The sequence below is a fragment of the Bos grunniens genome, chromosome 26 (genome assembly GCF_055505025.1).
Source record: "Bos grunniens cultivar Pamir isolate PY7600 chromosome 26, Bosgru_T2T1.0, whole genome shotgun sequence".
Classification (NCBI taxonomy): Eukaryota; Metazoa; Chordata; class Mammalia; order Artiodactyla; family Bovidae; genus Bos; species Bos grunniens.
This window is the reverse complement of record NC_141190.1, coordinates 25,133,046-25,153,458: the sequence shown is the minus strand read 5'-3', so window position 1 is coordinate 25,153,458 and position 20,413 is coordinate 25,133,046. Positions and strand designations below refer to the sequence as shown.

Below are 20,413 nucleotides of genomic sequence, written 5' to 3'. Positions count from 1 at the left end.
CAGTCCTTGGTCAGTGACTGGAAGCCTGAGGGTATAAATACCCCAGCTCCCTCACCCTGATGGGACCAACTCTGAGATGTGACTACATTGTTTTCAGAGGCCCCTGCAAGGTCCAGCACAAGTCTGCAACTGCAGAACTTGACTTCGTGCCTTAGCCTGGTGTCCCACGTCCCCACTCTTAGGTTGTTTCCTGGGATCACTGCAGAATCAATCACTTTCATGGCCATCATTGCCTTGGGTCTACTTCTGGTGGTGAACCAAGAGGGACAGAAGAACATGATTTTAGATCCCTCTAAACTCCCACCTCTGTGGATAATCTAAACAAACATCTTGGGATCCTTAAGTCTCCTGCTCCTCAAGATGAATGAAATGAAATTATCCACTTATACTATCCTTGCTTATCCATGAGCTACTTACCCCTCAAACATTTTTTTAAAAATTACAGAGGTCAAGTTATTGTGAGAAAGATGGCCAGGGTGTCCCACACCACTGAACACTCTAAACAGGGGAACTTTGAACTGATGCCCACCTAACTGTGGTTTCAAAATAAAGAAAATAACAATGGATTTAGTTACTCAAAATGCTGGCCTGTAGCCTGGAAGCCAAACAGCTCTCTGTCCCTTGTAACTCTGCTCTCCAAATGTGAGGTCTAGGAAGGACAGGTTTTCAGAGGATACCAGCCCAAACCCCTCATTTTATAGTCTTGGTCCTGAGTCACACCTTTGTGTTAAACATTTCTCACAGCAGTTTTAAACCTCACATATTCTACCAAAACAAAGATTGAGATCTCAACAAGGCTTCTTTTTATTTTTTATGATGAAGTATTTATTCATATGTCTTTTTGGAATAGGTTTTCATACGCCAGGCCTGAAAAGAAATTCCACATAGAAATCACTCCAAAATGCTTTTTAAATAGTTTAGTGTCCACCTTTCTCATCTCATCAATGACTTGTTAATGAGGAATAATTAAAATAGATTCTTATTAATAAGAATGCACTGCATTTCAAAAAAAAAAAAAAAACATTTTTAAATATAAAATCTATGCACCAGTGTCTGTGCAGAGAAATTAGGGTTGAAAGTTTCATCCACACAGAGTATCTAGATGTGGTGCATTGCAAAATAAATCAATGTGGTAGTAACAAAAGATCTGCTTCATGCAGTGGTTGAATTGATATAATTCAACCTGATTGAATAGATTTAATTACACTCTGTTAATATCCATGTGGATTAAATAGAAAGTCATCACTCTTCTATGTACAGGACTATAATAGTTCTGCGTTTCTTTCCATCCTGGAATCCGAGGACTGATTTCCCTAAATGTCATGATCCAAGGGATTTCCAAGAGATTCCTGCAAAATGTTTCAGAGTGAATTCCAATGAGTTGTTCAGAAGGACCCAGCCAGCAGCTTCAAGTTAGGACTTCGCCTTGGATGACTTGCTAAGGGGAAATCCACCCCCAGTAAAACGAGGGCCACTTGGTTTGGCCATTGAAAAGGTGTCCTCCATGCTTATTCTGTCCTTGTTTCTGTAAGAGAGGAGCTGAGAGTTAACTTTCTTTTTCCTTTTCTAAGTTTGGTGTTAAGTTCTTAGGGTGAGTTAACCACTAAAAACTGCTTTGATCAAAGCTTCCAGTTTGAGACAAAGTGGTGGTTTAAATGTAATTAGGTGTTACTGATAACACATAGAATTAGGGAAAGACACAATTAAACATGCCTTCCTAATGTTGATCTAAATACAGATAGAAGGCCTCATTATAGCTCAAGCGCTGGGGCCCAGAGGCTCCTGACTTGTAATCATCTTCCTATTTTATAAAGCATTTGTTTAGTTCCAAAGATCAGTCAGAGGAATCTTTCTCTTGGCTCAATTATAATGACTAATTCATCATTTATCAACTTTTATAAAAGTTTCCGTTTCAGTGGAAACTTATAAATATTTATCACACACACACACATACACACACAGGGCATTTTCACCAAACTTGGACATTAATAAAATACAAATTTTCCTATAACTTTAGATGAGAAGCAGTTATTATTAGAAATAGTTTAAAATACAGGAAAAACTGAGAAATATAAATAAGATAGTACATTTGGCAATAGATAAAGGAAGAAACTCCCTAAAATCTACAATATATCTTCTATATAGATCTTCTTTAAATGACCCTACACACACACACACACACACACACACATTCAGGTTTCCTGCAGAAGTATCTTACAGTTATATAGATTACCTATTGTATAATTAGGGTCTTATAAAAAACATCTTTGGAGTCCCTTTTTCAAAATAAAAGTTGAGCAAACTACTAAGATTAAAACTAATTAGATTTGACTACTAGAAATAAGTTACTTCAGAGAAGAAAACTCTACTTTTTGCAGAACAATCTGACTTGTACTGCAGACTCCAGGCCAGCCTGGGGTATAGAGTAGGGGAGTCAAGGATAGGTGGGTGGGGGTATATAGGTCAGGATTGGAGCATGAAAAAATGGTGTTTGAGAAAAATGAAAAAAAAAAAAGCAAAAAGGTAAAAATGATATGAGTTGCTATTTTATAAAGAGTATGTGTGAGGAGAATATCCGTGGAGATTATTCTAAATTATTCCATTTGGAAAGAATCTGTAGAAGATTGGTTCATCAATTCAGCTGTCTCTTAGCAGAATTGATTTCATTATTATAAAAATCATCCTCCATAAATAGGACAAAAGCTTCAGCCTTGAGTGGATCCAGCAAAGAAGACGCCTTCAAGTACTCTGACAACTTGTCTACCTCCTGACCGTTGTTAGATGCAGGCAAGGCCCCCCTCCTCCTGACCTCTCTTGCCTCAAATAACCTAAATTTTCCTCTCCAAAGGAATCAAAGCTTAATGCTTCTGGCCTGACCTAAGCCGACTAACGGGAATAATGTCTCCTTTACATGATCTTTTTAATGTATTTATAGACCATCCTAATGACTCCCTTCAGCCTTCTTCCTTTCAGTCTAAACCATCTCAGCACTTTTGTTCTTGCCTGGTCATATTTTCCTTCAGCTCCTTAATCTTTTTTTTTTTCCCTGCTGTTCTCCTCCTAAGAACTCATATTTTTCTGTCTCCCTCCAGTTTATGGATCCCAACTAAATGGAACCACCATTGATGCCCTCTGGAGAGATCAATCACAAGGAATAAGTATCAAGGCAAAAGCAGAGAGTCTAGAGCAGGGTACTAGAACTTTCCATGATAGAAAGTAGAAAAACCCTGTACCTGGCCTGCCAGATACAGCATCCACTAGCCACATACAGCTACTAAGTAGGTGAAATGTGACTAGTGCAGTTAAGGAACTGAATTTCTAATTTGATTTAATTATAATTCACTTTATATAAATAGCCACAAGTGGTGTACTGCCTGGGGCAGCACAGTTCTAGTGGATGGGCCACTGGGAGGAGCTGAGCTATCAGACTTTATTTTGGGGGCTCCAAAATCACTGCAGATGGTGACTGCAGCCATGAAATTAAAAGATGCTTGCTCCTTGGAAGAAAAGCTGTAACCAACCTAGACAGCATATTGAAAAGCAGAGACATTACTTTGCGAACAAAGGTTCGTCTAGTCAAAGCTATGCCTTTTCCAGTAGTCATGTATGGATATGAGAGTTGGACCTTAAAGAAAGCTGAGCACCAAAGAATTGATGCTTTTGAACAGTGGTATCGGAAAAGACTCTTGAGAGTCCCTTGGACTGCAAGGAGATCCAACCAGTCCATCCTAAAGGAAATCAGTCCTGAATATTAATTGGAAGGACTGATGCTGAAGCTGAAACTCCAATACTTTGGCCACCTGATGCAAAGAACTGACTCCTTGGAAAAGACCCTGATGCTGGGAAAGATTGAAGGCAGGAGGAAAAGGGGATGACAGAGGATGAGATGATTGGATGGCATCACCAACTTGATGAACATGAGTTTGAGCAAGCTCTGGGAGGTGGTGATGGACAGGGAAGCCTGGCATGCTGCATTCCATGGGGTCACAAAGAATTGGACACGACTGAGCGACTGAACTGAACAGAGCCATCAGAGGGGCATCCTTCTGTCAGTCAGTATGTTCTCTTTGTCCAGAAAACTGTGTGTGTGTGTGCTGAGAGGATCAAAAGGCCAAAGGAAACCAGGAACTGTCATCTAAATGTGGAATGAGGGGATATTCTGATTTACAAAAAGGGTGGATTTTTACTGGCAAATGAATTTGCACCTAGCTTCTTTAAATAGCTATTTGCCACTAATGAATCACAGGGGATGCATTCAGACCCTCTTTCACCATGTCCTTGAAACGTCCATGTGGATGACACACCAAGCCTGACTTTCAACTCCCAGTGTGAGCCTCTGCAGAATGAACTCTATGACTTAGGCAATGCCATATAGCCAAGGTTCAAACCTACAGATTCATCTGGGTCCCCTCGTTCACCCCAGGATTAGGAAAACAATAACAAAGTAAAGAGAACATTTGTTCTTGGGCATATAGCCATCCTGAAACCCAAAACGTTCACCTGACACGTGCAATATCATCTCCTAGAAGAAAGGCGTCCCATGCTGATACCCTACATCAGACACAGAAGCCAGGCACTAGACAGAGAGATGGTTCAGAAACGGTTTATCCAAAACATAGGTGAAAACTATGTGTGTGTGAACTGCTCATAATTACAGTGGTCCAGCTGGAAGAAGCACAAGCTGGAATGAAGACTGCTGGGAGAAATATCAATAACCTCAGATATGCAGATGACACCACCCTTATGGCAGAAAGTAAAGAGGAACTAAGAAGCCTCTTGATGAAAGTGAAAGATGAAAGTGAAAAAGTTGGCTTAAAGCTCAACATTCAGAAAATGAAGATCATGGCATCTGATCCCATCACTTCATGGGAAATGGATGGGGAAACAGTGGAAACAGTGTCAGACTTTATTTTTGGGGGCTCCAAAATCACTGTAGATGGTGACTGCAGCCATGAAATTAAAAGACGCTTACTCCTTGGAAGGAAAGTTATGACCAACCCAGATAGCATATTCAAAAGCAGAGACGTTACTTTGCCAACAAAGGTCCGTCTAGTCAAGGCTATCGTTTTTCCAGTAGTCATGTATGGATGTGAGAGTTGGACTGTGAAGAAAGCTGAGTGCCGAAGAACGGATGCTTTTGAACTGTGGTGTTGGAGAAGACTCTTGAGAGTCCCTTGGACTGCAAGGAGATCCAACCAGTCCATCCTAAAGGAGATCAGTCCTGGGTGTTCTTTGGAAGGACTGATGCTAAGGCTGAAGCTGCAATACTTTGGCCACCTCATGCGAAGAGGTGACTCATTGGAAAAGACTCTGATTGGGGGCAGGAAGAGAAGGGGACGACAGAGGATGAGATGGTTGGATGGCATCACCGACTCAATGGACATGAGTCTGAGTGAACTCCAGGAGTTGGTGATGGACAGGGAGGCCTGGCGTGCTGCAATTCATGGGGTCGCAAAGAATCAGACACGACTGAGCGACTGAACAGAACTGAACTGAGCTACATTATTAGAAAGCACAGCTTTAGCAAACCCAGACCTCTTAACAAAATTACCTGTGGTTTTAAATGTGAGTGTGCTTCAGCCCATGACACGGTGACTGTGAACCTCCTTTGCAGGCACAGCCCCAAACCGTGAGAACAACGTGGGGGAAAATATCACACTAGGTTTCCTCTGCTCCACAGGAGGTCCACCAGAGAGCTGATATTAATGGATCCCTGTTAGGGTCCTAAGGAGGGGTCAAGTCAGACAAGACACCCATCTTGCTCTGACAACAACCCACTGGGTGATCCTGCAGAAAGTTATTTGCTCAGCCCTGACTTTGTTTACCCCAGTGAGGTCTGTGACTCTGTAGCTGTCCACAATTATTTTTCTCATCAGCAGTTAAAAGGCACAACAAAACTAGAACATTTGACTAATTCTTACTTCTGAATGTATTCTTTACGTTTCTGAGCAAGGTATTTCTTCTTTAAATTCAGCAGTTCGTTGCTAAGTTTTTCGATCTCATACTTGTATTCTTGGCTCTGTGACTCATACATATTCAGCTCTGAAGACAAAACCTAGTATGACAAATAAAGCAGCATTAACAGAAGATACATGGTGAGACAATATCCTTTTCTGAAAAATCTTTTTAATCTGCTGCCACTTACCTTGGTGAGGCTAGAAATACAAAACCATGCCCAGATTTAATGGTTAATCTGCACGCTTCTACCAGTTCAAGGTCTGTATCTGGGTAAAAATCTGATGAACATTCTGAAGACTCATAATCCAATGACCAACTTAATGAAACCTCATTCCCCTGCTTAAAAGGAGAGCTATCAGGCACATCCAAACAGGCTCACATATGAATGGTGTAATGCACTCAAGAATATTGAGAGTCAAAAAAAGAAAAACTCCCAGATATATACTACAAAATTGCTTCTTAAAGCCTTTTTTAAAATGTTCAGAAAAGTCATTACTAGGCAGTGTGATTCATCCAAGGATTATTGTAAAAACTATTCAGAATCATCCTGCCACCACCAGCATTAAGTAGGCACTCAATTTATGTGTTTTCCAAGGTTGTTGTTCTGCTGAATGTCAATCACCTCTTTACTGCACCCTTTGGGACTATTCACAGGTTCTCTCTTTATCGGAGCACTGGGATATTTACCTCTAAGATGCAGAGGGCTATGACGTATGCATGGGGGAGGGTACTACATGTGAGGGGCTGTGTTAGGAAGCCTAATTTCCTGCCTCTTGCTCTGTTGTGTTCAGTAGATGCTACTGGTTTCAGGCTGGACAAAAAAAGAAGGCATTTACTCATCTAAACAGATGTGTAAGGATGCTCAAGTGAAGGGTGCCCCCAACAAAAATCAAGGGGGAAAAGGGGAGGCTATCGTTGTAAGGAACATGTAATAGATGCAACTGTCTTTCCTCTAGCTCTCTATTTTTTAATATTTACATAAAAGGCGATCTTTATCTTTTGAGTGTTCATCTGCTTCTGAACAGGTGTCTTAGCTGGCACTAGTGGTAAAGAACCCACCTGCCAATGCTAAGAGATGTAAGAGACATGGGTCAGGAAGATCCCCTGGAGGAGGGCATGGCAACCTGGCCCAGGATTCTTGCCTGGAGAATCCCATGGACAGAGTAGCCTAGCAGACTGTGGTCCACAGAGTTGAAGAGTCGGACACAACTGAAGCAACTTCACATACTCATACACACTGCTTCTGAATTCCTTCCTCTTAACTGTTGTGATTCTATCTATCCTATCTGACTAAGGATTCTGACCATGTTATCATAAGCTAGAGAAAATGATTTTCATGTTGGAAGAAAATTTGCCTTCATAGTTAAACTGTTGAAGCTGAAACTCCAATACTTTGGCCACCTGATGTGAAGAGCTGACTCATTTAAGAAGACCCTGATGCTGGGAAAGATTGAGGGCAGGAGGAGAAGGGGACGACAGAGGATGAGATGGTTGGATGGCACCACCGACTCAATGGAAATGGGTTTGGGTGGACTCTGGCAGTTGGTGATGGACAGGGAGGCCTGCTGCAGTTCATGGGGTCGCAAAGACTTGGACACGACTGAGCAACTGAACTGAACTGAACTTAGGAACAAAGACCTTGTTTCCAAATAATGAATGTGGAATTTCTTAACAGAGTCCAGATCATGAGGACAAATTGATGGGCAGGCTTGGTACTATGCACTGCTGTATCTTCCACTAGGGGTCACATGTCATTCAGAGGAAAATATCTGTACACCCTGAGATAAAGGGTTAAAGAGACAAAATCCTCCTATGAACCACTGAATGCAACCCATTGCTAAGAGTGCCCATCTGACAGTAGTGTAAAGAGAAACATGTGCTTTTCTAATCTACACCCAACTTCTGAGAAAATAAGTTTTTACTTTGCTTGTTATATTCAATTGTTTAAAGGGATGAAAATAATCAAAAGATTATGCCTCTTGCAAAACTCAAATTATGTCTCAGGATACTCATGTAAAACGAATGCTTAGAGTGGTAAGTTGAAAATTAATGCTCTCATTACACTTCTGTTTCATCTGCCTTTTTAAAGTAAAAGGATGTGATTTTACAACTTTCTCTTTGTGAAAGGATTAGTACCATATTAGTCTCACAGCATCTATTTTACCTCAGGCAGAAAGGCAATGACTATTACCATCGTTGCGCAGGTAAATGCCAGAATTCAGCTAGCATATGCTACAGTCTGTGCATGTGTGTGTAGAAGGCTTCCCTAGCATGCCAAGAATATCTAAGTACTTTTTTAGGAGGTAAAGCTGAAAATAGAGTGGGAACACACAGTTTTTGAGAAAACTTTAAAATGTGTAATTGTAAAACATTCCATCGCCCCAGCTAAGGTTCTTGTGTCACTTAGAAGAGAACTTATGCTAACGGAATCCTAAAATGATTTGACTTCCCCTTCATGGCTACTTATTTAGACAGTCTTGAAGCAAGGCCCTTGGGGACAGGAGAGTGGCCTGTGCTTTGTGTACATTTATTTCAGGTAGATGAATAGTAAAAACCTGCTCTGACACAGTGGTCTGCTTCAGTGGGCCATAGTGTTAAAATATTTGGGAGATGCAAATCTTCCAAATCGTGTTGAGATAATCCACACAAACCCTATTCCCCAAATTTCCATTCCATTGCCATCATCCTCTCTCCAACTGTTTCTCCACTTGTTCGTCTACCTGTTTTGTGGGAGTCTATTAGTCTAGGAGCAGAGGGGTAGCTTTGAGGCTTGCCTGGGACTAGAGCACTAAAAAAGCTGATTTCAATGGAGTGCAGCCTTTGGGAGACTGGCTTCTAGGGCCACGGCAGTGGACTTGTCCAGGGGTGTTCCCCAGAGTGTGGCCATCCTTCAGCTAGGAAGGCGCAGAGGCTCCCACTTACTTTAAGCTGCTTGGTCTTCTCCCTCAGTGTGTGGCGATAGATCTGCAGCTGCTCCGCGGCCTCAGGCCCAGGCTGCCGGGCCAGGATGTGCTTTAGTTCCACATACAGTTTCTCCTTTTCCTGGTGGAGAGCATAACCACAAGTGGAGATAAGCAGTCCCATCAAGACAAGGACAGTGACTTTAACAGCATGGTCAGGATGATTTGAGATCATCCTAAGGTCCTTCTCAGCTCCACACTGATTACATTCACTCGTAGATTCATCCAGTCAAGCATCAAGCCATAGAGGGTCCTGGCCCTGCCCACCAGCTGGTCGGCAGCAGCCTTGCGATCCCCAGACTGTGCAGCCAACCACATGGGAAGCCTGCTCTCCAGGGGACTGGCAATCACCACATGAGGAATGGCCTCACAGCCAGCCTGGCCAGGGACCACCCCCACCTACCAGCATGCCCACAGCAGTCAGCCCTGCTACACAGGAGGACACACACAGTCCACATGGGGGTACCATTAGAGCACACAGCTCTGGTGACCAGAGGGGAGTGTGTTGTTCCAAAGGAGATCTCCTACATAAGGCAATTTTCCCAAGACTGGAAAAGATAACCAACGTACCTAACACATAGAAACAAACACAGAGAACTGAGCAAAATGAGAAGACAGAGGAATATATTCCAAATGGAAGAACAAGACAGAACCTCAGAAACATGACTAAAGGAAGTGGAGATAAGCAATCTATTCAACAAACGACTCAAGGTAATAATCGTAAAGATGCTCACTGAACTTGATAGAAGAATGGATGAATGCAATAAAAATTTCAACAAAGCATTAGAGAATATAAAGAATCAAACACAGACAAAGAATACAATGCTGCTGCTGCTGCTGCTAAGTCACTTCAGTCGTGTCCGACTCTGTGCGACCCCATAGACGGCAGCCCACCAGGCTCCGCCGTCCCTGGGATTCTCCAGGCAAGAACACTGGAGTGGGTTGCCATTTCCTTCTCCAAAGCATGAAAGTGAAACTGGGATTTAAAAAAAAAAAAAAAACACCATAAGGAATCAACAGCAGATTAGATGATACAAAGGAATGATAAACTGGAAGACAGAGTAGTAGAAATTACCAAAGCTAAAAAGAAAAAAATTAATTAAAAAAAAATGAGTACTAGTTTAAGAGAAATTTTGTATAACAACAAGTTAAAAACATTTGCATTATAGGGGTCCCAAGAAGGAGAAGTGAGAAAAGGGCAGAGAAAATATTTGAAGAAATAATAGCTGAAAACTTCCCAACCTGGGAAAGAAAACAGCCAGCCAGGTCCAGGAAGCACAGGGAGTAGTATCAAACAATCAATCTTAACAGGACCATAGCAAGATACACCACAAGTAAAATGGAAAAAATTAAAGATAATAGGAGTATACTAAGAGCAGCAAGAAAAAAGCAACTAGTTATATACATGGGAACTTCAGCTGCCTTTTCAGAAGAAACTTTGCATGCCACAAGGGAGTGTCACAATATATTCAAAGTGAGGAAAGGATAAAACTTAAACAATCAAGAATTATGTACCCGGAAAGGTTATCATTTAGATTAGAAGGAGAGATAATGATAAGCCCATGTTTGTATGGTCAATTAAACTATGACAAAGGAGGCAAGGATATACAATGGGGAAAAGACATCCTCTTCAATAAATGGTGCTGGAAAAACTGGACAGGGCGCCTGCAAAAGAATCAAACTAAACTAGTTTCTCACACCATATACAAAAGTAAACTCGAAATGGATTAAAGACTTAAATGTAAGACCTAAAGCCATAAAAGTTCCTAGAAGAAAACAGGCAATAAACTCTTTGACATCAGTCTTTGCAAACTTTTTTTTTTTTTTTGGATCTATCTCCTCAGGCAAGAGATACAAAAATAAATAAACAGAACTACATCAAACTAAAATGCTTTTGCGCAGACAAGTAAACTATCAACAAACATGAAAAGGCAATCTACTCAATGGGAAAAGATATTTGCAAATGATAAATCTAACAACGGGTTAATATCCAAAATATACGAAGAACGCATAGAACTCTACATCAAAAAATAAAAAACTAAGTGACTCAGTTAGAAAACACTGGACCTGAATAGACATTTTTCCAAAGATGACATACAGATGGCCAACAGACACATGAAAAGATACTCAACATCACAAACCATTAAGTGAAAGAAAGTGAAGTTGCTCAGTCATGTCCAACTCTTTGCAACCCCATGGACTGTAGCCCACCAGGCTCCTCCATCCATGGGATTCTCCAGGCAAGAATACTGGAGTGGGTTCCCATTTCCTTCTCCAGCGGATCTTCCAGACCCAGGGATTGAACCCAGGTCTCCCACACTGCAGGCAGACACTTTAACCTCTGAGCCAAAACCACAATGAGATACCAACTCAGAATGGCTATCATCAGAAAAGACTATAAATAAAAAGTGTTGGTGAGGATGTGGAGAAAAGGGAGTATTTTTGCACTGTTAGTGGGACTATAAATTGGTGCAGCCAACTTGTAAATTGGAAAAGAGTGCGGAGGTTCCACAGAAAATAAAAAATAGAACTACCATATGATGCAGCAATCTCACTTCTGGGTATTTACCTTAAGAAAACAAAAATACTAATTTGAAAAGATATATGCACACCAACGTTCATTGCTGCATCATTTGTAATAGCCAAGCTATGGGAGCAACCTAAGTGTCCATTGATAGATAAATGGATAAAGAAGATGCCTTATATGTATACTAAGTGATATTACTAGCCATGAAAAAAATAAAATCTTGCAATTTACAACACCATGGATAGACCTAGAGGGCATTATGCTATGTGAAATGAGTCCCACAGAGAAAGACAAATACCATATGATCTCATTTAAAGGTAGAATCTGAAAAACAAAACAAGCAAAACAAAACCTAGACTCATAGATAAAAAGAACAAGTGGGTAGTTGCCAGAGGGGAGGGGGCTAGAGGGATCCTTAGCTGAAGAGGATTAAGAGTTACAAGCCACCAGTTATAACACAAATAAGCCATGGGGATATAACATACAGGACAAGGAAACTAGTTAATAATATTGCAACAACTTCGTATGAGGACAGATGGTTACTAGACTTAGTGTCACGATCACTTCATAATATATGCAAATGTCAAATCGCTATGTAGTACACCTGAAATGCACATAATATTGTACATCAACCATATCTCAATTTTTGAAAATTGTGCATATCCCAACCCTGATCAAGGACCCAGGATGTGCGCAGCATTTGGATACGAATAATAAGACAAATGAGGAAGAAAACCTCTCTCTCTACCTAAACTTATGATCACATGACTGAGAGACAAAGATGACAGAAAATTTCAACAAAGTATTATGGCCAATAAAAGCAGGGAGTGACTAACTCTGATTTGGAGGAGTGGGGGAAATTTCACAAAAATGTCATTTGAACTGTCCCTTTAGGAATGAGTAGGATTTTTCCCCAAGCAGAGAGAGAAAAGAAGAGTTTTTTATGCCAAGGTTCAGTGATAGAACAGAGGAAAGGTAGTCCAAGGTACTTGGATGCAATCTCAAAAATGACAGAATGATCTCTCTTCATTTCCAAGGAAAACCATTCAATATCACAGGAATCCAAGTCTATGCCCTGACCAGTAATGCTGAAGAAGCTGAAGTTGAATGGTTCTATGAAGACCTATAAGACCTTCCAGAACACCCAAAAAAGATGTCCTTCTCCTTATAGGGGAAAGAGAAAGTGAAAGTGAGGTTGCTCAGTTGTGTCCGACTCTTTGCGATCCCATGGACTGTAGTCTACCAGGCTTCTCTACATGGGATTTTCCAGGCAACAGTACTGGAGTGGGTTGCCATTGCCTTCTCCAGGGGATCTTCCTGACCCAGGGATCAAACCCAGGTCTCCTGCATTGCAGGCAGACGCTTTACCCAGGGGACTGGAATGCAAAAGTAGGAAGTCAAGAAATACCTGGATTATCAGGCAAATATGGCCTTGGAATATGGAATGAAGCAGGGCAAAGCCTAATAGAGTTTAGCCAAGAGAATGCACTGGTCATAGCAAACACCCTCTTCCAACAACACAAAAGAAGACTCTACACATGGACATCATCAGATGGTCAATACCGAAATCAGATTGATTATATTCTTTGCAGCCAAAGATGGAGAAGCTCTATACAGTCAGCAAAAACAAGACCAGAAGCTGACTGTAGCTCATATCATGAACTCTTTATTGCCAAATTCAGACTTAAATTGAAGAAAGTAAGAAAAAGCACTAAACCATTCACGTACAACCTAAATAGAATTCCTTACGATTATACAGTGGAAGTGAGAAATAGATTCAAGGGATTAGATCTGATAGACAGAGTGCCTGAATAACTATAGACGGAGGTTCATGACATTGTACAAGAGGCGGTGATCAAGACCATCCCCAAGAAAAAGAAACGCAAAAAGGCAAAATGGTTGTCTGGGGCAGCCTTTCAAACAGCTATGAAAAGAAGAGAAACAAAAGGCAAAGGAGAAAAGGAAAAATATACCCATTTGAATGCAGAGTTCCAAAGAATAGCAAGGAGAGATAAGAAAGCATTCCTCAGTGATCAATGCAAAGAAATAGAGGAAAACAACAGAATGGGAAAGACTAGAGATCTCTTCAAGAAAATCAGAGATACCAAGGGGACATTTCATGCAAAGATGAATACAATAAAGGACAGAAATGGTATGGACCTAACAGAAGCAAAAGATATTAGAACACGTGGCAAAAATACACAGAGCTATACAAAAAAGATCGTCACAACCCAGATAATCACGATGGTATGATCACTCACCTAGAGCCAGACATCCTGGAATGTGAAGTCAAGTGGGCCTTAGGAAGCATCACTATGAACAAAGCTAGTGGAGGTGATGGAATTCAAGTTGAGTCATTTCAAATCCTAAAAGATGATGCTGTAAAAGAGCTTCACTCAACATGCTAGCAAATTTGGAAAACTCAGAAATGGCCACAGGACTGGAAAAGGTCTGCTTTCATTCCAATCCCAAAGAAAGGCAATGACAAAGAATGCTCAAACTATTGCACAATTGCACTCATCTCACATGCTAGTAAAGTAATGCTCAAAATTCTCCAAGCCAGGCTTCAACAGCATGTGAACTGTGAAATTCCAGATGTTCAAGATGGCTTTAGAAAAGGCAGAGGAACCAGAGATCAAATTGCCAACATTTGTTGGATCATTAAAAAAGCGAGAGAGTTCCAGAAAAACATCTACTTCTGCTTTATTGACTATGCCAAAGCCTTTGACTGTGTGGATCACAACAAACTGTGGAAAATTCTGAAAGAGATGGGAATACCAGACCACCTGACCTGCCTCCTGAGAAATCTGTATGCAGGTCAGGAAGCAACAGTGAGAACTGGACATGGAACAACAGACTGGTTCCAAATCGGGAAAGGAGTATGTCAAGGCTGTATATTGTCACCCTGCTTATTTAACTTATATGCAGAGTACATCATGAGAAATGCTGGACTGGAAGAAGCACAAGCTGGAATCAAGATTGCTGGGAGAATTATCAATGACCTCAGATATGCAGATGACACCACCCTTATGGCAGAATGCAAAGAAGAACTAAAAAGCCTCTTGATGAAAGCGCAAGAGGAGAGTGAAAAAGTTGGTTTAAAACTTAACATTCAGAAAATTAAGATCATGGCATCTAGTCCCATCACTTCATGGCAAATAGATGGGGAAACAGTGGAAACAGTGACAGACTGTTTTTTTGGACTCCAAAATCACTGCAGATGTGAGTGCAGCCATGAAATTAAAAGACGCTTGCTCCTTGGCAGAAAAGCTATGACCAACCTAGACAGCATAATAAAAAGCAGAGACATTACTTTGCCAACAAAGGTCCATCTAGTCAAAGCTATGGTTTTTCCAGTAGTCATGTAGAGATGTGACAGTTGGACTATAAAGAAAGCTGAGAACCAAATAATTTATGCTTTTGAACTGTGGTGTTGGAGAGAGTCCCTTGGACTGCAAGGGGATCCAACCAGTCCATCCTAAAGGAAATCAGTCCTGGGTGTTCACTGGAGGGACCGATGCTGAAGTTGAAACTCCAGTACTTTGGCCACCTGATGGGAAGAACTGAGTCATCTGAAAAGACCCTGATGCTGGGAAAGATTGGAAGTGAGAGGAGAAGGGGACAACAGAGGGTGAGATGGTTGGATGGCATCACTGACTCTATGGACATGAGTCTGAGTAACCTCCAGGAGTTGGTGATGGACAGGGAGGCCTGGCATGCTGCAGTCCACAAAGAGTCAGACATGACTGAGGGACTGAACTGAAGTGAAGTCCAATTCAGCAGGTGCACTGGGAAGGTGAGGGGAGAAGAGAGAGCAAAGGTTGGGTGTGTAGGTTGGCAACGTGGTTTGGGACCACATCCTTAGGCAACTGGGAGCCAAGGATGAGCCATGTCTGGGTTTGTTTTCAGAGGAATAACTCCAGCAGGAAATCAGAGAACAGAATAAGCCCCAGTACAAGCAGAAGATGAAGAAAGCTGGACCCAAGATCGCTAGAATGGGGAAGTGGGTAGATGTGAAGAGAGTTCTGAGGTAGGACCAGGGAGATTTGGTGAATGACCAGACAAGTGAGGAAAGAAGGAACAGGAGCCAAGAGGACCTCAGAGTCTTTAACATGGACACTTCGGAGTCTGGAGGGTGATGGCAGTAAAGGCAAAGAGGCTGGGACAGGGGAGGATAGAGAGGGCAGGGAACTGTTACTACATTCTCTGCTGACCTTCAGTGGGTTCCTGAAATGTTAAGGTTGAAGCCCTGTGGGAATATCTAGAAGAAGAGTTGAAAGTAAGTTCTCAGACTTGAGAATTGCAGAGCATGTTGGATCTAGAGATGGGTCTTGCCCAAAGCCACGAAGGTGGATTCATCGGCTAGGATGGCTTACAGGGAGGGCCAGGGCAAGCAGAGTTTTGAGAAAACTAGCAAAGAAGGGGTGGGTAAGTGAGAGAGACCCAGAGAAAGAGAATGAGGGAGAGTAAAAAGATGTCTAAAAAGGCAGGAATGCTTTGAATGGTCAGTGGTATCAAAAAGAAGATATCAAGAGAAGAAACAGGAACAGAAGACTGAACACGGCCTCTGGGGTGGGCTGTGAGGACCAGGCAACCTTGGTCAGAAAGGCAGGCGTAACACATGGGGAGCAAAGGTCACAGAGGCCGAAGACCAGGGCAGAAGTAACAGAAAGAGAGTCTTCTAAGAAATACAACATAGGAAGACAAGAGATCTGGACTGGTTTGAGGGAGTAGTAGAAATCCAGGAAAATTAGGATATGCAAATTTGTAGAACTAAAGGAAAGGACTTCCTAGGACTCCAAAGCAAATCATAATTCTATGACTTAATTAAACCAATAAACAATGCAGAATTCCCACCTGTGCTCTGAAGTTTAATTGCTTGTAACATGTTTTCAAATCCTTGAACTAAGGATATTAGATAGGAGCAAAGATTTATTTCTAAGGTATCTCAATTCTGGATTCCCATTTCTCTAAACTGCACTCATGTGAACAAACATTGATAAAGACTGGTGTGTCTACTCATTTGTCTCTGTACTTACCGCTCACTTCCTTAAGGTAATCAATTATGTTTAAGGAAAAAAATATAAGTAATAGCCATCTCATTAAATGAAACATTCAGTCAAATGGAAACTAATTTTTACCTAGAGCTAAGTAATCTGACATTGTCGTCAAATGACTGGTTAGTGAATTTTCTTTTACCTATTATTTAGATGACATTTATTTTCTCTGGCAAAAAACAGATTATTTGATGATGATGTAAGATTTGTTTTAATTTTTCCTTTTCCTGGACAAATTATAGAAAATTTATTACAAACAACATGACTCTACCTTCACAAGAGTGTATTCAACTTAAAAATTAGTCAGACGGCAATAAGCTTCTAGAGAAACAAATATCAAAATAATACTTACCATTTAAGAAATAATTCCAGAAATGACATGGAAACCCAAAAGCCAGCACGAAAAAGAAAACTTGGACAAATAGAATTACAAAGTGGTGATTCTCCTTTGTTGTACAACACCTCCTGTCACACCTCACAATATAACCTTCCCAGTAAATGGATGCAGCCAGCAATGAGAAAGATATCAGGAGGTGAGTCTATTTTCTATAGCCACTTAACACCTGCTCTGATGGAAAAATAACACGTCTGACAAGACTTCAAGATTCAATTTGGAGAGGGTAATAAATATGTGGGGAAACCCATGAAACTGTTTTGCCTGTTTCTTTAATCTCACTGTTCTCTATACCCAGAGTACAGGAAGACTTGAAAAGTAAAGAATCTCCCAGTGATGAGGGGGAGCAATTTGGGGTATGATAATGTCTTAAACCGAAAAAGGTCATCTTATTCCAAGAACCCTCAAACGTTTCACAGGCATAATTCTTTTCAATTGTTCCTGGTAGGGAAGGAGGAATGAGTCACAGAAAAGCCTTCAAGGAGCGAATATCTTTTCCTCACCTCACAGGTGAGAATCACAAGGTCAACAGGAATGAGTGGTATGTGTGATTCCTTCGACAAGTCAAAAACCTCGTCACAATATTGTGAAGGATCACTGTTCCCGTGCAACACCTCCTCTGGGGCTTGAAGACATGTTACAGCCCTGAATATAACCAATCAGGGTCACACTGAGTTACAGAACTCCTAAAGGCTACACGATTACACGGACATGAATTTGAGCAAACTTCAGGAGATAGTGAAGGACAGGGAAACCTGGCATACTACAGTCCATGAAGTTGAGAAGAGTTGGACACAACTTAGCGACTGAACAACAACAACACAATAACACCAATAGGAGAATGGAGCCAGGTACAAAGCAGGTGAGAGGGAATCAGAGGTCAGAGTATGACTCGGTTCCCCCTTCTGTTGACCCAGCCCGTCTGGACAGGCCTTGCTATGTCCTCTAACAGGACATGCAATCTTCATACATAGAGTGGATGATGTTACCACTTGTCCTGTCTTCTGTAACTTCCTGGGGTTTTATTGTGGCTGTAAAATGAAATGAAGTAGGTTTATTCTAAAGGATAACTGAGTGACTGAATAGTGAGGGTCCACAAGTGTGGAGAAGAAATGAAGAAACTGAGTGAATTATCTGAAAATCGCCTGGGTATTCAAAGTCAAAAAGTGCTGAGAGTGAAATAACCCAGGACAAGTGAGGCATGTGCATTCATGGTAGGTGGAAAGAATGCCAAATGATACTTCAGGATGAAGACAGTAGAAGAGGGAATGGAGCTTAGTGGTGGAAATGGGAAGAGGGAATGGAGCTTGGTGCTGGAAAGGAGCTGCCAGGCTTCAACATGCATGGACTTGGGTCTATGCTTACAACAGAAAACCTAGCTTTTGATAAAACCAACGTGAAGCCTGGTCAGCATTAACATTCTAGCCGTGTGTATCATACAGATTTGTATTTGGGGAGAACGTGCTAGTAATTTAGATAAACATGGAGTGTTTGACGGATTGAAGGTCTTAAGTACGATTGTTTTCCAATTTATTTCCCTCCTAACCCTCTACAAGGGCCAACCAAGCTCTTCAAACATTGTGCAATGGTGTGTATAATAACCCCATTCAGAGACAAAGCATGCAATTCTATCATATAGAGAATCTATCTCATGCAACAGAGACTCATTAGCTGTCCGATGTGTATTGTCTCCACAAGCCAGCAGTGGGAGAGCCAGCTGCCTTGTAATACGTATCCTGTCCTTCCTCATTAAGCCACATCCATTTCTTTTTAAACCGAGTCAACTAATTTGTCACTGGGTTAGAAGCGCCATACGCCAATGGAGCATCATAAGAAAATCATAAATAGTTTATTATTTCCCCACCAACAAAAGATCACATCTTCGGGTCAGCACTTCTTTATTTATTCAGAGTCTGTGCTTAGTGCACATCAATATTACTTGGTAGCATGCTTCACGCTTTAAATTATTTTATGAACAGTTATATTGGGGGGAAAAAAAAGCTCAGCTATTAACACCAAGAGACTAGCCCTCTCTTTGGCTGAGCATAACATTAACCATACAACTTCCATCCTTGAAACGATGCTCTCTTCCTAGACATCCCAGTCTCTCAGGTGGACAGACTGTAAGATATGTTTATGGATTCTTTTGCTGCAAGAATCACTGCCAAGTGATTCTGGATACCAGCACGGCTCATTGTCAATATTGGCTGAGTACAGTGGTAAGAAATTAATTACAGTATTAGCTTCAAATAACGATGTCATTACATGGTGACAGTCTGAACTCCATATTGGAAACTCCAGATATGGAACCACTCAGACTTCAGGTGTTTGTATTTCATCTAATAATAAATTAAAAGTCTCTGTTCCGAACAGTCTATGCAAATAAGAGTCAGTGCTATTCTGGCTATAATTAGAGGAATAAATTGAGTTGTTCACAGAACTCCTTTCCCCACCGAGCTACGCTTTTACATGCACTGTCTGTTTCTTTTCCATGTCTTCTGCTTTGCCTCTTCAGCTGAAAACAGAAGATAGTTCACAGTGTGCAACTTAATGCTCTTCTTCCTCAGCTCACCTACTTGAGGCAACAACTGACTAAGAGGAACTAATTTATTCTGTTTTAATATGAATCTGAGCTTAGCAAATGCCAGTGCATTGATTCTGTTCACCCTGGATTCATCAGTTTGCTTGGGCGAGCATTGGGAATAATTACCGCACCCTGTGGACTAACTCACTCATGCACAACAAGCAACTCTCCTCCTGATCCAAATACACACCCTTGTCTACATCCGCCAGGGTGAAAAGCACCCACTCAGATGTTTAGATGGCACACATTTCAAAGAAGAGACACCTATCTTGCCTTCACTCTTGCTCACTCAATGGGTTCCAGACAAAGGTGATTTTTTTTTTAATCCCATAACCACTACTTCCGAGAAAGCCTACTTCACAGAGTATACAGAAAATCTCATTTCCAAAATGTCAACAGATGCCATTTGTGTTACTTCAATATTTAATCTTTATGAGTCCATTCTTTCTTTCCAATTGAGTTATGAGGCTTTAAGGTCAGAACCACAACAGATTGCTCTAAAGCTCCCTCTCAACCCTACTACTAATCTAGACACATTCGAGGTACTCAGTAATTTTGTTGTTTACAATTTATATTGTCAGCAAACTATGCCCATCATATTTTAGTAGGACACATCAATAGAGGTAAGATATATTTATGTTGCAGAGAACACAATGGCACCCCACTCCAGTAGAGGCAAAGCAGAAGACATGGAAAGTACTCTTGCCTGGAAAATCCCATGGACAGAGGAGCCTGGTGGGTTGCAGTCCATGGGGTCGATGAGGGTCAGACATGACTGAGCGACTTCACTTTCACTTTTCACTTTCATGCATTGGAGAAGGAAATGGCAACCCACTCCAGTGTTCTTGCCTGGAGAATCCCAGGGACGGGGGAGCCTGGTGGGCTGCCATCTATGGGGTCGCACAGAGTTGGACACGACTGAAGCAACTTAGC

The 20,413-nt window shown here is 41.4% G+C and overlaps 1 protein-coding gene across 1 annotated transcript in view; it reads right to left on the bottom strand.

Moving 5' to 3' along the window:
• Positions 1 to 801: 801 nt before the first annotated feature.
• CFAP58 (cilia and flagella associated protein 58) overlaps positions 802 to 20,413 on the bottom strand; it is a 109,603-nt gene continuing 89,991 nt past the window's right edge. Inside the window, exons 16-18 of the mRNA XM_086379312.1 lie at positions 8,881 to 9,000; positions 5,922 to 6,055; positions 802 to 1,525 (exon numbers count right to left, since the gene is read on the bottom strand). Coding sequence (XP_086235438.1) covers positions 1,414 to 1,525; positions 5,922 to 6,055; positions 8,881 to 9,000 — 366 coding nt within the window. The 3' untranslated portion in view covers positions 802 to 1,413. The remainder of the gene's footprint in view (positions 1,526 to 5,921; positions 6,056 to 8,880; positions 9,001 to 20,413) is intronic.